Source organism: Pinus tabuliformis, chromosome 6 (assembly GCF_031772625.1).
Source record: "Pinus tabuliformis cultivar Carrire ecotype Pingquan chromosome 6, CPIR1, whole genome shotgun sequence".
Classification (NCBI taxonomy): Eukaryota; Viridiplantae; Streptophyta; class Pinopsida; order Pinales; family Pinaceae; genus Pinus; species Pinus tabuliformis.
Genome location: NC_142292.1, coordinates 666438371 through 666458438, shown reverse-complemented (window position 1 = coordinate 666458438; position 20068 = coordinate 666438371). Strand labels below are relative to the sequence as shown.

General features: G+C 33.2%; 1 protein-coding gene and 1 pseudogene across 2 annotated transcripts; both read right to left on the bottom strand.

Moving 5' to 3' along the window:
- Nucleotides 1-3351: 3351 nt before the first annotated feature.
- LOC149260378 (uncharacterized) lies at nt 3352-12278 on the bottom strand (annotated as a pseudogene). Its single transcript, XR_016248269.1, has 3 exons — nt 11922-12278; nt 4968-5431; nt 3352-4888 (listed from the first exon to the last, which is right to left on the bottom strand). The product of XR_016248269.1 is annotated as an uncharacterized LOC149260378 (transcript).
- A 4670-nt stretch (nt 12279-16948) lies between these two features.
- On the bottom strand, nt 16949-19288 carry LOC149260377 (disease resistance protein Roq1-like). The gene is made up of 2 exons (XM_089420506.1): nt 17971-19288; nt 16949-17868 (listed from the first exon to the last, which is right to left on the bottom strand). Exons 1-2 carry the CDS (start codon nt 19245-19247, stop codon nt 17220-17222), a joined length of 1926 nt encoding a protein of 641 aa, XP_089276632.1. The 5' UTR covers nt 19248-19288; the 3' UTR covers nt 16949-17219.
- Nucleotides 19289-20068: the final 780 nt, after the last annotated feature.

Here is a 20068-nt window from a genome sequence, read left to right as displayed (position 1 = left end):
AATACTTGCTAAGGTTTTGCAAATGGGGTAGCAAACCAAGTGGTCTTGATTGTGGGGGAAATCTCAACAGTTAAGCGCGCTTGAGTCAGAGGCGTTCTGGGATGGGTGACCTCCTGAGAAGTCCTGGTTATTAGGTGCAAGCCCCAGAAGTGATGATTGATGCTATGTGATTCATTTCACTAGTTTCAATCCCACTTCTTCACCCCCGTGAGCATATCGGGTGCAAGCCCCATAAGTTATGATTGACGCTATGTGATTCATTTCACTAGTTTCATTTGACTATTCAAAAATCATGAGAAATTAGTCAGATACGACTACCTCTCATGGAAATGGTCATAGACTCTCATGGAAATAAATGGTCATAGATGAATGACTTACTTAAAGCAGTTGAATCCCAAAAACATGGAAATGGAAATGATCATAGACTCTCATGGAAATAAATGGTCATAGATGAATGACTTACTTAAAGCAGTTGAATCCCAAAAACATGGAAATGGAAATGATCATAGACTCTCATGGAAATAAATGGTCATAGATGAATGGATTACTTAAAGCAGTTGAATCCCAAAAATGATATCTAATACATGCACTGCGAAAACCCCTCAATACTTAGCCCCATAAGTGATGATTGTCACTATGTGATTCATTTCACTAGTTTCAATCAACTATTCAAAAATCATGAGAAATTAGTCAGTGACGACTATCTCTTATGGAAATAGTCATAGACTCTCATGGAAATAAATGGTCATAGATGAATGACTTACTTAAAGCAATTGAATCTCAAAAACATGGAAATGGAAATGGTCATAGACTCTCATGGAAATAAATGGTCATAGACAAATGAATTACTTATAGTTGAATCCAAAAAGTGATATCTAATACATGCACTGTGAAAACCCCTCAATACTTAGCTAAAAATTATTAAACAAAAATATCAAATATCAATACATAAAAACATCTCTCATAGAAATGATCATAAACTCACATGAAAATAAATGGTCATAGATGAATGACTTACTTAAAACAGTTGAATTTTAAAAATAATATCTAATACATACACTGCTAAAACCCCTCAATACTTACAAAAAAAAAAAAAAAATTAAAATTAAAATCTCACACACAAATACATAATACATTAAAAACATTTAAAAAACCAAAAATTTCAAACCATTTATTAACAACCATAAAAACATTTAGCAAACAAAAAATTTCAGCCATTTATTAACAACCAAGATAAATATGTGAGCGCGCATTACAAAACTTTCCTTTTAAAAAAAAGAATATTGATTTTTTTTCAACAATTCATTACCGCCATGATTTTCCACAAAAACGTTAGGTGTACCTTCGAATTTAGATATATGCATGACTTTGCTATTTAGACACTCTACATGATAAGTGTTTTGTTTTTTTTTTTTTTAACAAAAATAAAACAAAAAAAACATTCTTTGACTGGCCATCTATGTCATTGAAATATGCAGAGTCTCGTAATAAAAAATATCTGAAGTCTCCTAACAAAATAATAGTAAAAAAATAACAAACCCCTTGAAATTAGTGATAGGGTTAGTTTGAAATGTAAAAATTTAATTTATCTCACAACTATAAAGAGATAAGGTTAGTGTGAAATGTAAGAAGTTTAATTTATCCCATAATTAAAATAAGAAATTACAAAGTTAAACAAGTCTTTGTGCTTGCTAATGATGGCAATTACCTTAGGAGGAAAATGTATATTTACATAGATTTTAAGTAGCAATTATAAATATGCAATAACATAAAATAGATTAAAAATATAAAACAGATACTCAATTCAACAAAACATTAAATCAACCTTCAAACACAATATCACAACTTATAATTAGGTAATCTTCTATAGAACATCAAAACCTTGAAATGTAGAGGAAACAGAATTAATCATCTATACAACAACCTTAATGTAAACTTTCAAATGTGAGCCAAACATAATTCCAAATTATTATTTTCATCAAATTAGTTGTAAGTAAGTAAACGCAACAATATTGTTTAATAGGTTGTTATAGCTGAATAAACTTGAATAAATTTGAATAGACAAATAATTAATTTATATAATAAATTTGATGAATTTGAGCTAACCATATTTAAATAGAAAAACATTATTAACAAAAACTAGGGAAAAACATCCAACTAATAAATTGATTATTTAAATTAACTTATAAACCACAAACCACTAGCAAATTTAAAAAACTTAACAAATTAAATTAAAGTATTATATAAAAATTCTTAAAACCCCAAATCATTACATAGCAAATAGTGAAAAGTTTTTAATTGCAAAAGAAAATTTGAATCAAAATCTATAATTTAATTCTGCTAACATTAAAAAAAATAGTGAAAAGTTTGTCATTGCAAAAGAAAATTGTAATCCACACCTATAATTTAATTTTAAAAAAACTAAACAAACCAGCAAAAAATTTAAAATCTTAAAAAATTAAATTAAAATATAATATAAAAAAATCTTAAGACCCCAAATCATTACATAGAAAATAGTGAAAAAATTTCAATTGCAAAAGAAAGTTTGAATCAAAACCTATAATTTAAATCTATATGGGAGATCCCAAATCATTATATAGAAAATAGTGAAATTTTTTTAATTGCAAAAGAAAATTGGAATCCAAATCTATAATTTAATTTTATAAAGATTAAACATGTGAAAAGTTTCCAATTGCAAAAAAATTTAAATCAAAACCTATAATTTAATTTTACATATGAGATCCCCAATCATTATATAGAAAATAGTGAAAAGTTTCTAATTGCAAAAGAAAATTAGAATCCAAACCTATAATTTAATTTTACAAAGATTGCAATTGGAAACTTTCACATGTTTAATCCTTGTAAAATTAAAAATTTAATGTTACAAAGATTAAACATGTGAAAGTTTCCAATTAGAAAAGAAAGTTTGAATCAAAACTTATAATTTAATTTTACAAAGATTAAACATGTGAAATTTTCCAATTGCAAAATAAAATTAGGATGAAAACCTATAATTTAATTCTACATGTGAGATCCCAAATGGTTATATAGAAAATAGTGAAAAGTTTCTAATTGAAAAAAAAATTGGTATCCAAACCTATAATTTAACTTTACAAAGATTAAACATGTAATGCGATGATTTATTATAAATTTTTTAATTAAGTTAGTTAATTATATCAGGTTAAACTTTTTTTCACAACTGAGAAAACTATTGAGGAATTTAGACTTCTGTGATCCATAATATTGTAAGATAATCTTCAGCAAAATCACATAGCGAATCTTTTGTCGACACCGAAACGCGTCGACAAAAGATTCGCTATGTGATTTTGCCGAAGATTATCTTACAACTGAGAAAACATTAGGAAAAATGTTCAAGTTGACACCCCTCCATGTGCAGATTTCGAAGCTATGCAAGGCCACGAAGCTTTGCGGTAATATTCCTTAATGCACGACAAAAATGCAAGTTCAGTGATGTTAGTGATGTCGGCATTGCTCCAGCCTCCACTAGATTCTGACAATATGTGAAATCGAGCCGCTAAAGAACATACAGATTGGGAACTGTCTGTAAAATGTAGCTTGTTAAAGAAAAACATGCTGCTCATCCGGATCTCCCCGCCCTCTGCTTTCCATGATGCCAATAACCTTTTTAAAACCAGGGGAATTTCACCCTGTGATTTGCCGCCTCAGCCAACGCCAATATTGTCTCCAGCTCCTTCAGTGATATCAACGTTTCCAGACCTGGCAGCTCCTCTATTGATCCACAACCAGAAATCTCCAGCGATTCCAACTGTTCAAGGCCACTGAGACCCGTTATTCTCTTTAATGCACCACAATTCGACGAACACAGCAACTTCAGTGATGTCGGCAATGCTCCAACCTCCACTAGATTCTTACAACCCCAGAGATTGAGACGTTGAAGGACTGGGCAAACACCTTCACCAAATGATATTTCAGTTATTCTCGTCCCCGACAGGTATAAGGATTTGAGTCTAGGCATACAGTTGTGAATAGAAGAGTCCGACAATCTGCGGGCTCCTTGAACCTCTTCCACACTGGCAAATGGCACCACACTAATCGGGCAATGCGTTAAATTCAAAGATTCAAGATTGTTCAACTCCCGCACACCCAGAATTGACCGCTCCTCTACTTCTCTACAGTTTTCCATGTCCAGAACTCGAAGCTCTTTAAGGTCACGAAGCCCCGTAATATTCCTTAATGCACCACAACCCCGCAATGTCAGTGATGTTAGTGATGTAGGCAATGCTCCAACCTTCACTAGATTCTTACACCCATGAGAGAGAGCCTTTCAAGGGCTGGGCAAACACCTCCACCAAATGAGATTTCAGTTATTCTTGTCCACGACAGGTCCAAGAATTTAAGTCGAAGCATGCAATTGTCCAACAATCTACGGCCTCCAGCTTGAACCAGGTCCACACTGGCAAATGGCACTTCACTAATCGGAGAAGAACTTATTGAAAAGAATGTCAACTGTTCCCACTGGCCAGCGGAGTCGAGAATATTATCCAATTTCCCGACGCAAAGTCTCAAATTCTTCAAGTTCTTTAGCTTCCCGAATGAATGCGGCAAGGTTTCCAACACAGTGCCAGAGAAAGACAGAATTTCCAAGTTGGCCAGGTTTCCAATGGTACTCGGCAATTCTTTTAAATTGGAACCATCCAAAATTAGTTCTTTGAGGTACTGCTGATGTGTGACTTGGTGGGGCAATTCTTCAAGTTTGTGACAACCACGAAAATTCAACCGTATGAGCGTGCCGATATTCCCAAATATTTCGCCAGAGAGAGTCAAGGCGTGGCAGTCACTCAAATTGAGATATTTGAGTCGAATTAAGTTCATGAAGGACTCTGGCAGCGTTTTAAAGCTCGTGCACCTCGACAGGTCCATATGTTGGAGGCTGGAGCTCCCTTAAATCTCCAAGGGAAGACGGCAACATTTGCAAACCCTCGCACCCCGACAGGTCCATATGTTGGAGCTCCCTTAAATCTCCAAGGGAAGGCGGCAACATTCGCAAACCCTTGCACCAAGACAGGTTCATATATTGGAGCTGAGTTAAATTACGAAGGGAAGACGGCAACATTTGCAAACCCTTGCAGTCAGACAGTTTCATATGTTGGAGCTGAGTTAAATTACCAAGGGAAGACGGCAGCATTTGCAAATACTCGCTGCGAGACAGGTCAAGATGCAGGAGGCTTTTCAAGTTCCCAAAAGACTCTGGCAACTGGTTCATGCTTGGGTTTCGGGCGCTGAGTTTTAAGTATTTCAATGAGCGAAGATAAAAGAATCCCTCGGGCAATGTTCCTTGGAAGTCGTGCAGTTCAATTTTTTCCAGGTACTTCAACGACCCTATTGACTTTGGTAGCTGCCAAAGTTGCACACTAATATTCAACTCCCTCAACTGAAGAGGAAGTTGTGCCTGCAATAAACGTTGAAATTAAAATGATTATGTAAACAGTAAACTGCTACTAAAAATTTATATAGCTAATAAAAACTGATAAAAATAATTAAAAAATTTCTTATATACATCTCAAACTACCAAGATTTTTAAAATCATTATAGGATTTAAATATATATATTCAACTCCCTCAACTGAAACTAAACCTGGAAATTAAAATGGTTATTTAAATTGCTACTAAAAATTTATATAACTAATAAAAATTGATCAAAATAATTAAAAAAACTTATATATATCTCAAATTACCAAAATTTTTAAAATCATTAAAATTAATTAAATTATAAATTTTAAAATTAATTAAATTATAAATTTACTTTAAATCAATATAGTTAATTATAAAAAAATTAATATATGATTTAAATATATACTCATTATAAATATAATAATAAATCCCAGGGCGAGGGTAACGAGTTTCAAATTTTCAGAAGACAGGGTTAGGGATGATATATATATATATATATATATATATAGTTGTTTGAGAGTAGTATTATGCAAATTAAAATCTCAAATAATTTGAAAAGGAGTTGAGTGACATTCCATTATTAGCTACTAGACATAAGCTTTAGGAAAGCTAAGTGTAACTACTTTAAATTTGTAATAAGGTCCATGAACAATTTACCAAGGAGAACTGCCTTTATAATGATCTTTTTCTTCATATTTCTTGTTAATGATGACTATTTTAAACACAAAAGGCATTCATTTTTCAATAGGTTTTGCAAAATTTTATGGCTGTGTTGAAAACCCCACAATAAAATAATTTGATTTTCTAATCATATTAAATTCATATTTCAGATTAAGAAGAGGATTGAATATGAATTTATTTAAACATTTAGTACTCAATCCAATTCACAGCTATCTGATTGTTTTCACAATGGTTGAGTTTGGGATGAAAGAAGCACTGAACTTCAAAACCCACATACAATATGTAAAAGCTGAGATGATCTTAAGAAAGAACAAGAAAAATAATCAAAAGGATCATTGTATTTTCTGTTTTCTTGACATGAAGGGTGTTTTTTGTAATTTTACCATTGAAAATCTAATATCAAAAATCACTAGAAATCCAAAATAAAACCCATCATACAAAACCCATGTTTTGAGCTGCAACTTGTACAAAAAATTTAGATTCAATGCATTCCCCATGTTAAATCCATGTTTTGAGCTGCAACATGTACAAAAAAAAATTAGATTCAATGCATTCCCCAAGTTAAACCCGTGTTTTGCCCTGCAACTTGTACAAAAAAGTTAGATTCAATGCATTCCAAAAAAGATGAATGAGAAAAATAATCATATTGTTCAATCATCAATGTCCATGATTGTCAAAATTGAAGCTTTGTGCTTGGATTATCCATAAAACCTTCCCAAACATCTCTGAAATCTGGCCAGAAAACCCTTGAAATCTGTCAAAAACATCTCGGTCCAGAACATCTTTGAAATCTGTCCAAAACGTCTTGGAGAGGGTTAGCATGTCCCCAAGTCCCCAATGGAATCCCCAACAGTTTGGGGGTGTTTCTAAGGGTCCAAAAGTCAAAAGTCCCTGAACCCGGGGATGCAGGTTACATGAGTATTTTTGAGGGAGACAAATCCCGGTGCAACGTAGACAAATTATAAAGCAATAAAAAAAATTTAATAAAAAAAATGTGATTTATTTAATTAGAAAAAAAACAAGATTGAATTTAAAAAAAAAAATTAATAACAAAAATAAGCAATCAATTTATTTAAAAAAGAATTTAATAATAAAAATAAAAATGTGATTTATTTAATTAGAATAAAACAAGATTGAATTAAAATGAAAAATAAAAATAAAAACATATTTTAATAACAAAAATAAACCAATAATTTATTTAATTAAATTAAATATTTATAGACATGACCTTTATCACAAAAGCAAACTAGAGTTAAAAATATTTTTTAAAATAAAATGAAAAATCTTAAAAACATAAATAAGTTGAGAATCTCAAAACTTTTGTAATTAAAAAATATAAAAAACAGGTTGAGAATATCAAATATGAATTTTTTAACCAGTTTTCTCAAAGGGGAAAGATACTATCATTCTCGTAAAAAAAACATGATCATGATTAATGTAAAGGTCCAGATTTGGAGAATTACAAAAACATTTTAGTTTGAATAAAGGAAAGGAAATACTCAAAAGACACAAAGACTCATAGTTTTAAAAAAATGAAAAATGGTGTGGAATTGTAAAAGTGGAAAGAGAAGATCCAAACAAATCATATATTTGACTGGAATTGTAAAAGTGGAAAAAGAAGACTCAAACAAACAATACATTTGGCTAGAACTGTAAAATTTTTAAAAGAAGACCCAAACAAACAACACATTTGGCTATAAATAACAAAAGAGGTTACTTTTAGGATGTTTGCTTGTTATTTTTCCCAAAAAAAAAAAAAAAAAAACCATTTTCCCGGGTTGAGAGGAGATATCTCTTTATTCAGTTTTTTTGGATTAATGTTAATGGGTGACTTTAATGCAAAAACAACTAACAACCAATCTCCCTAGTTGAGCAATGAAAATAGAGAAGAAAAGAATACCTTATGGTTGGAAGAGGGTGAAGGTCAATCATGAGAAAGAGATTCACAGGATGGAAATGGGGGTGTGGCACTTTTTCAGGCAAAATTACTGGGACTATGTAGTTTGTTTGGCATGGTTGTTTGCAATGGAATGAAAGGGTGGCCCAACTTAAGGGGGTATTGCATGCAAACCTTGCAATAGTCAAAGTGTGGTAGATTAAGTAGTATGCTTTTACTTGTTTGAGATTAGGGATTGTCCTATTGAAATGAAATATGATCATGCATCCCTATTTGTTAAACTAGACTTTGCTCCTACTAGTCTACATAATAATCTAATTCTTGGCGATCAAAAGAAAGCTCTTTTCGAAGGTAAAGTCCTCATGAATCAAGAAAATAGGGAAATATTTAGTGTTGCTCGGTTATAGAGTATAGCATGGTGGACATGACAACCAAGGATGTGACTGGTCATGTTCATAGTAATATGTTGATCCCAACAATCCACAAGGCCTTAAGTGCATGCAAAAGGCCTCATACCAGGAAGAGGACTACAAGTACATTTCCATCAAATCCATGGTATGATCAAGAATGCAAGGAAGCCAAGAGATCGCTAAAAGAGAAAACATTCAATAAAGAAAACTAAAAAACAAAAACTTAGTATAACCAAAAAAATGTAAGTGCAAGAAGAAATGAGTTAATCTCTCTTGGAAAACATAACCCCCTAGGATTTTGGAGAGAACTACAACAAAGGATAAAGCAAACTAAAAATAATATTACAAATGTTCAATGGTTAGAGTATGTGAGGCTTTTCTTTGAGCAAGTACATGAGAAAAGACACTCCTCCCATAGTGAACACACGAATGGAACTCTTCACAATGGATGATATCAAGCAAGGAATAAATAATTTAGCAAGCAACAAAGCGGAGGACATAGACGGGCTTCAAGTTGTCTTTCCAAAATGCAGTGTCCATCTTCTTGCCACTCACATAAACAGAATTTTCAATGAGGTTATCCAAAACAGATTCCTGAGACAATGGACTACCGATATGGTCATTCTTCTCTTTAAGAATGGAGATATCAATAACCCTTGTAACTACTACAGTATTATGGTCAACCCCCTCAAGGGCAAGCTTTTTGGGAGCATGATAGAGCAAAGAATCAACAGCTCGGGAAAAAATGAGAGAAAAAGGCCAAAATGGAAAGTGGGTTTTGGACCTAGGTGCTCTCCCTTTCATCATTTTGTCACCCTTAGACTTTTTATAGAGAAAATTTCAAACAAACAAGGTGAAACAACCTATTTCTTTTTATGGATAAATTTAGTGTTTGAAAAATTTAGGGTTGCCATATGGACCCAACACAATGAGAATAAAAAAGCACATCACATCAAAAAGTTTAACCCAACTTGTGACCATGGTAAGAAGGCATATTTACGGGCATCTATTAAAGGAAATCCAAGGTTGTTAGTTGCAAAGCTAAGGTTGGATCACATCACTTGAGATGTGAGGCTTGTAGGTGGATGATACTCAAAGAAGTTTGGGAAAAGAGAATTAGCATGTTTTACAATAATGGTATGGTGGATACTAAATGACATTTTGTGATGGAATGTACAACCTACAAGGATATCTGCATTTAGCATGAAAACAATTTAAAGGTAAACAACATACACCATCCATTTGAAGAGGATAAGATCACCCAGATTGCTAACCTTTTAGTCAAAATCCATCACAGAAAATCCAACATTGAAAAGAGTATGAAGATGAGCTAGAGTTGTTATTCTCTTGGTCCCTTGGGATTTTCAAACTCGTGGATGTCATTAAAATCAATCAATCTCTCTCTTCAATTACGATATAATTACAACTGAAATAAATCTCAACTCTTTAACCCTTTATCCAACAATCTATCACTGAATATCACTTGATTACATTAATAATTATCCAATTATATCTTTAACATCCACATAATAATTACTTTACTATCTACATATCCATAATAATTAAAGAATTCGATTAAAATTCAAAACCCTACTACTATCAAACTAAAAACCATATAGATGCCTATCAACCTCGCATGCTTGTACCCAAAACAAGTTATATTGCAATCAATTTGTCAAATCCGGTATGACTTTAATTTTGAAATATTTAATAATTAACACACACACACACACACATATATATATATAGTTTTTAAATTGCCCAATAACAATGATATATATATATATATATAGATATATATTCTAATTTTTTGATTAGCAATGACAATGAAATGCCTAATTTTATATGCATTTCTCAGAATAAAAAAAGTAATTTAAAAAATAAAAATTTAAAAAATTAGTTAAAGAAATAAAAAATTAACTCCGAGTGGCATTTCAATTGTAATACATATATATAATGCAATAAGTTAATTAATTGATTAAATGAATTATCTCTACTCGATGTTATATATATTTTTAAAATATACAATATTCGCGAGTGTATTCAACAGTACGTCATTTAATGTTGACCCACATCACTTCCATATATAATGCCACACCTTGTAAATCTTAATGAATAAGCGGTTGGTCATATTTTCTTGTCCGAGCCTTTATCTCATAAATAAATAGTATTGAATAAACTTTCAATTGTATTTTTTCATTCAATGTTTTTAAGAGAGGCAATTAATATTTCTAATTTTTATTTATTTATAAATATGGGGTAATATATGTTTATAGTTAGATTAAAATATGTACATTATAAATATTGGGTAATATAGGTTTATAGTTGGATTAAAATAGGTACATTATCTGGAGTGGATATATGTTATCCTGTATATTAATGATTTGATATTCTCAAAAATAAGTTATTAATAAGTTATTTATATACTGCTCTGTATTTTAGCTAGTTCAGACATGGCATTATTCAACTTAAACTTTTCATAATATATACAAAGGTAATGGATAAGCTTCACCTTGTTTTTATAGTATTTTACCTAGTTCAGACTTGGAATTATTCAACCTAAACTTTTCATAATATCTGCAAAAGTAAAGAATAAGCTTCACCCTTATAGTATTTTAGCTAGTTCAGACCTAGCATTATTCAACCTAAACTTTTCATAATATATACAAAGGTAATGAACAAGTTTCCACTTTTACATGGTTTTGGAGGTCTTTATAACAATTTAAATTAATCTAAATCTTAATGAGTGAATCAAAAACTTCATATTTTTAATTTACTCAATATTTTTGAGACAAGGTTTTCGGCGCATCAAATTTCATTTGTCGATTTCAACAAGTGTGGTTCGAAACGCGTGGACAAATAAATTTTGATGTGATTATCCCACCTTGTCTCAAAAATTTGATATGGATGACAAAAGTCTCAATTCAATCATTACTCAATATTGATTAGAAAAGTTATAAATTCCTAAGTCTACCTTTTACCATGTAAAATATAATGTATAGTTAATATATAACAATTTAACCATAACAAAAGTTATAAATCTCAAGACTATCTTAAATTGAAGTTTATAAATACTATATAGCATAGATATAATAAATACTTTAAACTATAATTTATAATTATCTTGTAACATATTTTATACAATTAATATATAACAATTTAAGCATAAGAAAAACTATAATATTTTAAATTGAGAAAAAAATTATATCTTAAATTAAAATTTATGATTTTTATGTAACATACTAGTTTTTAACTTATTTAAACAAAATAAAAAAAAAATAAAAAAAAAAATCGAAAAAATTATAATAACTTAAATTAAAATTTATGATTATTATGTATGATACTTTATATACATGTGATTTTGTAAGTTTTTAACTTATTTAAACACAATAAAAATAAAACTAAAACACTTGTTGCAACATATTACACTTCTATTAAAATATTACACTTGTATTAAAATAGACAACCCAGATCTAAACCACCAAAAAAAACTAAACGTACCTTATTTTCGGGCCACAAAGTTCCCAATACCGGTATCGGGTCTCGGTTAAAACGGTAACGGTCCCAGGCTATCCGGTCTACCACTTCTAAGACTCTTAGATCCTTTAATGGGATCCAGGAGGGTAGCGAGGACTCTGAATTATTTAATAAACCCCACCTAGGTAGGGAGACATGTGAATATATCTCACAGCGAAGCCATACAAGTTTTGGCTGCCTCATCCTATTGAATAAGCTTTCCAAACAATCAACCGGAGCTCTGAGCAGCTGCAACCGGTTCACATCAACATCGATGTCATTGCTCAACTCTGCAAAACTTTGGAACGATTTGTATGAGCATTGTGGAACCATGCGTATTCCTCGCACCTAAATTGGTAAAGCAAAGTGAGTTAGAAACAAAACTTGTATGCAATGACACGATTCTGTAAGCGTAAATTTGAACACTTCTATGCCCTGACATGATTCTCTAACAATGTGAGAACACAAAACTTCAAAGCAAAAAAAAAAAAAAAAAAAAAAATTGAGAACACAACATCATGTCTAGAGATTGAAACACCTACAGTTGATTGGGGCCGCACATTACGGAAACAGTTGTCTGTTGCGCGCCACATACGAAACCCACACTCTAGAGGCCCTTTGTCCGCCAAATTTCTGCCCAAATCTCTCAGGTGATCGTGCAGTTTTATACAGCCTTCACTGTCTACCTCCACAAGACATTTGTTTTGTAGAGTCCGAAGTGCCAAAGATCCTTCCCAGCCAGATCCGAACCATACTCTTATGGCTGTCTCTGCCTTTATTCCTATAAAAAAACAGGCACTATCTATGAATATTTCCTTTTCCTGGTCCTCAAGACTGTCATAGCTAATCCTAAGTGTATTTTGTATTTCCAGGGGAAGCACTTGGGTTAGTTTGCGCAACTGGGCTTCCCAAACCTGAGGGCTTTCAAAGCGAAGTAGCGACCCAATCACTTTGAGAGACAATGGCAATCCGTTGCAAACCTTCAAAAACCTTCTAACTAATTTTTCGTAACCCTCAGCAGGATGAGGGCAGTTAAAGGAATGCCAGCAAAAAGGCTGTTGAGAATGGTCACGACCAGGGTTGGAATTTGGATTCCTCTTTACATATCTATCATAATAATATAAAAAAACAAAATGACCATAACACATAAATGACTTATTGAATTCTCAATTTTGGTTTGAAATTGTATGGAACACTCACAATAAAATCTTCATAACTCTGAAATCAAATGTCCTTGATTCAGACATGCCATAGCATTTGTATATATGAGATATTACTAAGGATATCTTATGGGATATATAAGATGACCAACAAAGTAAAACTATAAGATGGACTATCCTCTACATCCTCTCCACGATTGTAATCACATGGAATCAACGTGGGGGTCCACCGCGGAGAGTTTGTATTCAAGAAAGTACAATGTATTGAAAGTGTTTTAGTATTTCATAAGTGGCGGTATGTCATTCTTCATAAGCCATATCATTCAAAGCTTTTAAGTGATATGTTGAGACACTCTATATCTGGTGCATATTGTAGTCGAACTGACACTTCCACTGTTCCACAGGCGACATTGTGACATAAGATAACCTTCATAAGTGAGTGGTGAGTCGGTGACACTTTGACAAGCCTCTCACCCAAACAATCCAATAAAGTTGGGTGGCCAATACACTCAGGGAGAGCAAGTGGCTACAAGAAAGATTGTGGTCCAAATTTATTATGACAAGGAAGAGGTTTTGTTCTTTTATCTACGTAGGTTCGATGATGCACTAACACACTCATGGATTGATTGTTTGTTTCATTCAAGTGAGAATTTTAATGATGTTTGCATAAGAGATATATACATATTCATTGGATTTAAAACTATAAGATGGACTATCCTCTACATCCTCTCCACGATTGTAATCACATGGAATCAACGTGGGGGTCCATCGCGGAGAGTTTGTATTCAAGAAAGTACAATGTATTGAAAGTGTTTTAGTATTTCATAAGTGACGGTATGTCATTCTTCATAAGCCATATCATTCAAAGCTTTTAAGTGATATGTTGAGACACTCTATATCTGGTGCATATTGTAGTCGAACTGACACTTCCACTGTTCCACAGGCGACATTGTGACATAAGATAACCTTCATAAGTGAGTGGTGAGTCGGTGACACTTTGACAAGCCTCTCACCCAAACAATCCAATAAAGTTGGGTGGCCAATACACTCAGGGAGAGCAAGTGGCTACAAGAAAGATTGTGGTCCAAATTTATTATGACAAGGAAGAGGTTTTGTTCTTTTATCTACGTAGGTTCGATGATGCACTAACACACTCATGGATTGATTGTTTGTTTCATTCAAGTGAGAATTTTAATGATGTTTGCATAAGAGATATATACATATTCATTGGATTTCAAGAAACTATTTTGACTCGGATTCTAATCCAACTTACAGTGATCAAATGAAAGAATTGTGAGTTATTGAACAACATTCCTTTTAAGGAGTATGAAATATATATTTTTTCTTCCCCTTGTCCCTTCTAGGTGACACCTATGGGAATTCAATAATACTAAGATCGAGCATTTGATGAGACCTCATCATGAACAAAAACATTTCAAACCAAGCCAAATTTGTTGAGTTGTGGGCACATACATATATATATGCTATATATATATATATATATATATATATAAATGACATTATTTGATATAAAGTCTCTATTAGACTAGATGCTTATTGATCACTTAGTTTTCTAGATATATATTTAAGTAGAGTAGGTAATAACCTTTGTTCAATGGTCTCAGATTCATTTTCCATGGTTGTGTATCCTTAGGCTATAGGTTAATAAAAATATGTTTTTCTTTCTATGTGTGTGCATATTCAAATTCACTCAGGAACTCTCTTCAATTGGCATGGTCCACTCATATGCACCTCAAGTTGCATCAACAAGAAAGCAAATTATTCAAAGGTGAAAAAGGGGTCTAAATATATTTACCCAAGGAAAATTGAAAGCTTGTAATATTAATGGGACAAAAGATAATAGAGAAAAGCTAAGAATGTGAAGCCTGGGAATAAAAGTACCTAAAATTGTTATCTATAAGTTTATAGTTTCTTTTTGTAATAATTCCTAAAGCATAAAAGAGCCAAACAAAGGTCATTTCTAGACGGTTTTGCAAAAATTATTATGTTTACAATTCAGTTCTTCAACACCATCTCTACATTTATTAATTTTAATAAATTAATAAATAGTTTCTAGTGATGTTTTAGATTCGTTTCATTCTCATGGTCAAGTTGTAAAATTAATAAATTAGATTTTGGTTTACTTGAATGCTTAACCCACTTAACGTACTACACGTGTTTAAGCCCACTTAACGTACTACAAGTATGTGTTTAAGTAACACACCTTGTTGGTGATGGATAGAGTAAACATAAACCATAGTAATAGTTAAATATATACACATTTTTTACAAATTTTATAGAAGAATTGTATTTATAAATCAGAATTGTTGACGATTTTATTTTTAGTTCTATAGTATGTCTTAAAATTGCTTTTGTTTGGCTAAGAGTTTGATTTCATGGAATTTAAGGAAATAGGTTAATAGCCCAAGGCTCAGAGACATTTGGTAAGAGTGAAATGCACACTCAGACTACTAGTAAGGTAATTCTAGGGTATGGTTTTTCTTGAATAACCATGATGAATCAACCTGCATTAGGTAATTCCAAGGCCATGATGAGTCAACCTGCATTATGGATAACTATGAGTGATGATTGTCCCCAATGTGAATTTCACAACTGAATTATAATCATTTTCCCCACTATGTTAAAAAAATAAACAAAAAATATTAAAATATTATAGAGAGCAATTCACTAATTTTACTGAATATATTTCAAGTATATTTTTAACTAAAACATCATAAAGAAAACACTAAACTTTTTAAAAAAATTACATTTGTCAAATTTTAATGGTTTAAAGTTGAAGAGAATTTTAAACATACGAAATTGAATTATACATTAAAAAAAAGTGATTTAATCCACATAAATCCACAATTTCTTTAAAACATACCCTACTTAATTCCAATCCAAAAAAAATATATAGTTAATAATAACCCAGCTCTGAGCTGGATGGTCATGAATAATATATTTCAGCAAGTATTGTCGAAGCCAAAATCATGGAGCTTATCGTCCACACGAATTTTAATTTCAGCCACACATGTGTAAAATAAAGCTGAGGAAACTGCCTTTATCATCCTCATATTTTTAATTAAAACATCATTAAAAAACACTAAATTATATATATATATATAATTTTTAATGGTTTAAAGTTAAAGAGAGTTTTAAATGCACTGAATTAATTTATACATTTAAAAAAAATGATTTAATCCACATAAATCTACAATTTGTTTAAAACATATTATACTTAATTCTAATCCAAAAAATAGTTAATAATAACCTAGCGCTCTGAGCTGGGTGGTCATGAATAATATATTTCAGCAATTATTATCGAAGCCACAATCACGAAGCTTATGATGCACACTAATTTTAATTTCAGCTGTAAAATAAAGTCGAGAAAACTGCCCTTATCGTCCTCTCATTTTTTCAATCCTTCAAAATAATCATCAGAAAGCAACTAGGTTTTTTTTCTATAACCAATTTTCAAACCCTTATTCACAAATTGACACAACTTCAACAACTATACAACTCTACAAATATTATGGTCATAACCGCAAATTGACACAGCTTCAACAATTATACAACTCTACAAATATTATGGTTATAACCGCAAATATTAGGGTTATAACCGCAAGACTAGAATAACCAGGAAATCCTATAATTATGAAGATAAAATTACACTGCAAGCAAATTGTTCGGATTTCAAAATTACACTGCAAACCCATTGTCGGGATTTCAAAATAATTATGAAGATAAAATTACACTGCAAGCAAATTGTTCGGATTTCAAAATTACACTGCAAACCCATTGTCGGGATTTCAAAATTAAGTGTTATAGTAACACTTTGTTCAAATTTAGTGTCTGTTCCAAGATAAATGGAAAGGTATAGACTCTGGATAAGATTTCAATAACGTTTTCAGAAAAACCTTAGCCGTCAGCAAACCCATTGTCGGGATTTCAAAATTAAGTGTTATAATAACACTTTGTTCAAATTTAGTGTCTGTTCCAAGATGAATGGAAAGGTATAGACTCTGGATAAGATTTCAATAACGTTTTCAGAAAAACCTTAGCCGTCAAAAATACGTTCTGTATCCTTCCAAACACGTCATGCCTGACGGTCATTTAAAAAAGTTCAACGTATTTTACGGGCGAAATGGCCTCTGACGGGCAAAATGCCCTTCAAATTCCAACGCTGGTGACGACCCAGGCCTTTCATATGGTAAATGGAGGACTCTTCTATCTTTGCATATTTACTAAGAACACTCTTATCACGAGACGTAACTAAAATTAGACTACTAGAAGGAAGGCGGTTCTTCACGGGTGATAACAGTGCATCCAACTGGTCATTACTATCCACGTCATCTAAAATGACGAGAGATTGAGAACGGGAGCAATAATGCTCTAACTTGCCTATACCTTCTGGAATGTTGCGCATTTCCAAAGTCACTCCATTTAAGTCCTTACAGAGTTGACCTTGCAGGGAAGTTAAATTGTTTCTCACTGCAGAGTCCCTTACCTCAGCCAAAAAACAGCACCGCTCGTAATGTGATCTGTTTCTGTTAAAAAACTCTTTTACCAGGGTGGTTTTCCCCACCCCACCAGAACCCGTAATCAAAATAATGGGTGGCCCTCTGTTTTTCTGCTTCTCCAATAACACCGTCCTTTCAAAGTCTTGTAGCTCTTCATCCAATCCAACTGGATGTGTTGCTACATGCAATGGTGCCAGTCTAGCCTTTTTCAGCACCTGTCGCGCTACCTCGTCGACGAGCTCGCCTTCGTCACTGGTTATTGGCAAGAGAGTAAGAACTGCATTAGTATTTGAAGCTTTGCTTTGTTTATCAGTACAGTTATGCTAATACAGAGAATGAGAGAATAGTACTAACCCTTTACATTTCTCCAGCTCGTAACCGACTATTTGTGAAGCTTCGGCCAGTGCTTGCCTCCAAACAGCAATTCTTGCCGGAGGGTATCTTTTCTTCTTTTCATGATTAGCAATTGCTTTAGCATACAACCCCTTTGCTTTAGCATTTGTCCATCGTAATTCAGAAGGTGTAACTTTGAAAAACACTGGAATGACGGTGGCGGCACCCGATTCCATGGACCTCAACATGAGGACGAGTTCGTCAAGACACCATCTTGACGCTGCGTATCGAGGGGAGAAAATAGCGACTTGCACGGATGCGGTTGCTATAGCTCCTTCTATTTGAGGCTCTATTTTTTCTCCGCGCTGCATTTCCGGCTGGTCGAGAAACACTTGCAATCCGTGGGAAAGAAGCCGTCGGTATAGATGGCTGGCGAAGTTATTTTTAACATCATCGCCGTAATGATTTAAAAAAACATCATACCTGTAATTGCTAGGGGCAGATGCAGAGCTGGAAGTAGACGCAGAATTGCTTGGCGCAGATGCAGAGCTGGAAGTGGACGCGGAATTGCTAGGGGCAGATGCAGAGCGGGAAGTGGACGCGGAAGCGAGTTTGAGAGCCATTATTATTATGGATGCAACGATACACAGAGTTAATGTGATATGAAACATGGAGGGGAAGGCGAAAGCCACTGTGAGAACCATTATTGATAATATCATGTTAAAGATGAAGGGGGAGTCGGAAGCGACTGTGAGAGCCATTATTATTATGAATGCAACGATACACAGATTTTTTGATAATATCATGTTACAGATGAAGGGGGACGCGGAATTGCTAGGCGCAGATGCAGAGCTGGAAGTGGACGCGGAATTGCTAGGGGCAGATGCAGAGCGGGAAGTGGACGCGGAAGCGAGTTTGAGAGCCATTATTATTATGGATGCAACGATACACAGAATTAATGTGATATTAAACATGGAGGGGAAGGCGAAAGCCACTGTGAGAACCATTATTGATAATATCATGTTACAGATGAAGGGGGAGGCGGAAGCGACTGTGAGAGCCATTATTATTATGGATGCAACGATACACAGAATTAATGTGATATCAAACATGGAGGGGAGGGCGAAAGCCACTGTGAGAACCATTATTGATAATATCATGTTACAGATGAAGGGGGAGGCGGAAGCGACTGTGAGAGCCATTATTATTATGGATGCAACGATACACAGAATTAATGTGATATCAAACATGGAGGGGAAGGCGAAAGCCACTGTCAGAACCATTATTGATAATATCATGTTACAGATGAAGGGGGAGGCGGAAGCGACTGTGAGAGCCATTATTATGAATGCAGTGCAGTGACCCACAGAGAAATAAGATGGCAGATTGACGAGTGACGATAGAGATGAAGGAAAACGCTTGGGCAGATTGACAAGTGAAATGCTGTTCTCTTTCTCACTGATCAACAAATGGTCACCAATTAATTTATCTCTCGCTGATACAACAAATGTTAACATCCCATGTTATAAACTGTTCGCCTCTCTTATAAAGTCCGCCGACTGGCCGAGAGGTTGGGAGTTGATTTTAGTGTGTTTTTTTGGAAATTTTTTGGTGATGAGATTTTGATGGAAATTTTTGAGGTGAAATTTTTATTTGTGATATTTAAATTAATTTTTTTTATTGTATATAGATTTAGCATTTGAAAATTTGTAAGGTATTTAGATTTTGCAGGGATTACTTAAATTGTGATTTCAATAATTTTTTGTCAAATTTTAAAGAAATTAGACAAAAAAATACCAATTTTTTTTTTACCCGTATTCCAGCCACTTTTGATCGTCCAGCCAATTCCTCACAAAAATCCAAGTTATAGTTATTAAAATTTAAAATTTTAGGTGTCCTAAATGTTTTTAATGGTGCTGAATCCATTTCCACTATCAAAAACACATTTTTGAAATTTTTTTATCCATATTCCAGCCACTTTTGATTGTCCAGCCAATTCTTCCGCCTCGTTAGAGGACTCAGAGTACTCAGCCAAAAACAACTCGCTCTCGAAGTCAAAATGTCGGTGCTCATCATTTTCGAGGAAGGTCCAGCGAATTGCGCAGGAGACGTATCTACG